The following is a 2,554-nucleotide window of genomic DNA, read 5'->3' on the forward strand; positions in this document are numbered from 1 at the left end:
TAATAATTTATACAGCGCTTTTCTGGACACTCAAAGCGCTTTACACATGGAGGAATCTCCTCATCCAGCAGCAGTGTGCAGCTTCCCCCTGGATGAGGCGACGGCAGCCATACTGCACCAGACCACACACCATCTTATCGGTGGAGAGGAGACAGAGAGATGAAGCCAATTATGATAAGGGGATGGTTAGGAGGCCATGATGGACAGAGGCCAGTAGGCAGATTTGGCCAGGATGCCGGGGTTAAACCTCTACTGTTTTCGAAGGACATCCTGGGATTATTAACGAGCACAGAGAGTCAAGACCCCAGTTTAACATCTCATCTGAAAGCAGTCTAGAGTCCCCATCACTATACTGGGGCATTAGGACCCACACAGACGGCAGGTTGAGCGCCCCCTGCTGGCCTCACTAACACCACTTCCAGCAGCAACCTAGTGTTCCCATGAGGTCTCCATCCAGACACTGACCAGGCGCAGCACTGCTCAGCTTCAGTGGGCGACCATGTAGAGTAGCAGAGAGCTGCTGCCGGCCAAACATTATATCCCTGCAAACTAATACTTGCACTTACAATGGAAGTCTGAATTATTAGCCTTCTGAATTATAAGCCCCCTGAATTATAACCCCCTGAATTATTAGCCCCCTGAATTATAACCCCCTGAATTATAACCCCCTGTTTTGTTCTTTTCCTCAATTTGTGTGTAACAGAGCAGATTTCTCCAACACTTCTCTGCTCATAACAGTGTTAATAACTCATCTCTAATAGCTGATGTGTTTCCTCTTCTCCATGATGACAGCACATTATATTAGTCTAGATATTCTTCAAGACACTAGTAAGACACAGTGACATGTGAAGGCTTCACTAGGGTAATTAGGGTAAAGTTAGGGTAATTAGGCAAGTCATTGTATAACAGTGGTTTGTTCTGGAGAACTGTACTGCTGCTTCTGTGCTCACATCAGTGTGTGTGTGTGTGTGTGTGTGTGTGTGTGTGTGTGTGTGTGTGTGTGTGTGTGTGTGTGTGTGTGTGTGTGTGTGTGTGTGTGTGTGTGTGTGTGTGTGTGTGTGTGTGTGTGTGTGTGTGTGTGTTCCAGAAATCGCCGCTCCTCCTCCATTACAGACCGAAGATGGATCTGCTGTAGTGTCGGCGCGGGGCCGAGGAGCCGATCTGAACTGACAGAATCATATATTTATACTTTTGTAAAGTCCAGAGTGGTGGAGCCGCCGCCGCCGCGCTGTTTACAGGACCCCCACACACACACACCGTTTCTACCATTGGACAGCGCCTGACGGAGAAACTGCTCTCACTCAGGTCCAGTGCAACACTTGTGGAGCCTTACATTCACTGATCTCAGAGCAGTCCGGTGTCCACAGGCAGATCTGTGTGCAGTGTTTCTGTTCTGTTGACTGATGTTGATGTATATACAGTGGTGCTGAGCCCAGCGTCATCACCACACACACACACACACACACACACACACACACACACAGACCCAGCTGCCCTGCCAATATTTCAGCCCAACTCAAAGAGAGATATGATGTGGACAGTGCAGCTCAGTGTTTGGGTCATGATGATGATGTCAGTGTATGATGGATGATGATCATATGAGGAGGTGATCTGCCAGTGGGAGGAATCTTCTCATGTCAGGATCATTCCTCCAGCGCTGGCGGGTCGTCCTGCTGTTTTCAGGACAGACTGGATTTCTGGACACAAGACCACATTGTATAGAGTATACAGAGTTCTGACTGATTTAAACAGGTTCTTATATCTGGACTCAGCTGTAGTGCAGTGTGTGAGCGTCGTCTGACATCATCCTCATCACAGCCCACACACACTCGCATGAGCCGATCAAGCAGATGAACAGAGTCATGACTGACCTCAGACCTGCAGCTCTGAGTAATCTGATCAATAAAGATGATATGATATAATCTAATCTATTATAGGACATCACGTGTAGTTTACTGCAGACGTGTGCTGGACATGAGCTGTGATGAAGTGATGTCAGGATGCTCATGTGTACATTACTGATCAGCATATCAGTCATAATCACAGTGTGTTTAGCAGCGCATATGACTCCACAGACTGAGGGATGCACACTGCTCTGTGTGTGTGTGTGTGTGTGTGTGTGTGTGTGTATGTGTATGTGTGTGTGTGTTCAGAGGTTTCTGAACAGGTGCTTTAATCATTGATCCTCCTAGAGCTGAGAATCATGAGCGGTGTGTGAGAATCTTCTTATATCTGCGATCAACTGAGAGTGTGTGTGTGTGTGTGTGTGTGTGTTACAGTGGTCATCTCCACATGGGTCTCTGCAGCGTTTCTGCGTCTGAATGTCAAACACACACTGTTTTATTGTGTCACTGCTGTCCTGATGACATTAGCATGGGTTTGTGTTCACTACACACACACACACACACACTCGGTGGGTTTATCCCTCTCTGCCTGCTGGAGATGACCCCTGGTTTCCTCCGTTGGTGAATGTGTTTCTCCATGTTTGTCCAGCGAGGGTGGCGTAGGTTGTTGCCATGGTGACCAGCGGCGAGGGCTTGTCTCCTATTGGTGC

The 2,554-nt window shown here is 48.0% G+C and overlaps 1 protein-coding gene across 1 annotated transcript in view; it reads left to right on the forward strand.

Annotated features, from left to right (window-relative positions):
• pcgf3 (polycomb group ring finger 3) overlaps positions 1-1,929 on the forward strand; it is a 36,160-nt gene extending 34,231 nt beyond the window's left edge. The window contains exon 10 of the mRNA XM_073922360.1: positions 1,088-1,929. Coding sequence (XP_073778461.1) covers positions 1,088-1,135 — 48 coding nt within the window. The 3' untranslated portion in view covers positions 1,136-1,929. The remainder of the gene's footprint in view (positions 1-1,087) is intronic.
• Positions 1,930-2,554: the final 625 nt, after the last annotated feature.

Source organism: Danio rerio, chromosome 14 (assembly GCF_049306965.1).
Source record: "Danio rerio strain Tuebingen ecotype United States chromosome 14, GRCz12tu, whole genome shotgun sequence".
Lineage (NCBI taxonomy): Eukaryota > Metazoa > Chordata > Actinopteri > Cypriniformes > Danionidae > Danio > Danio rerio.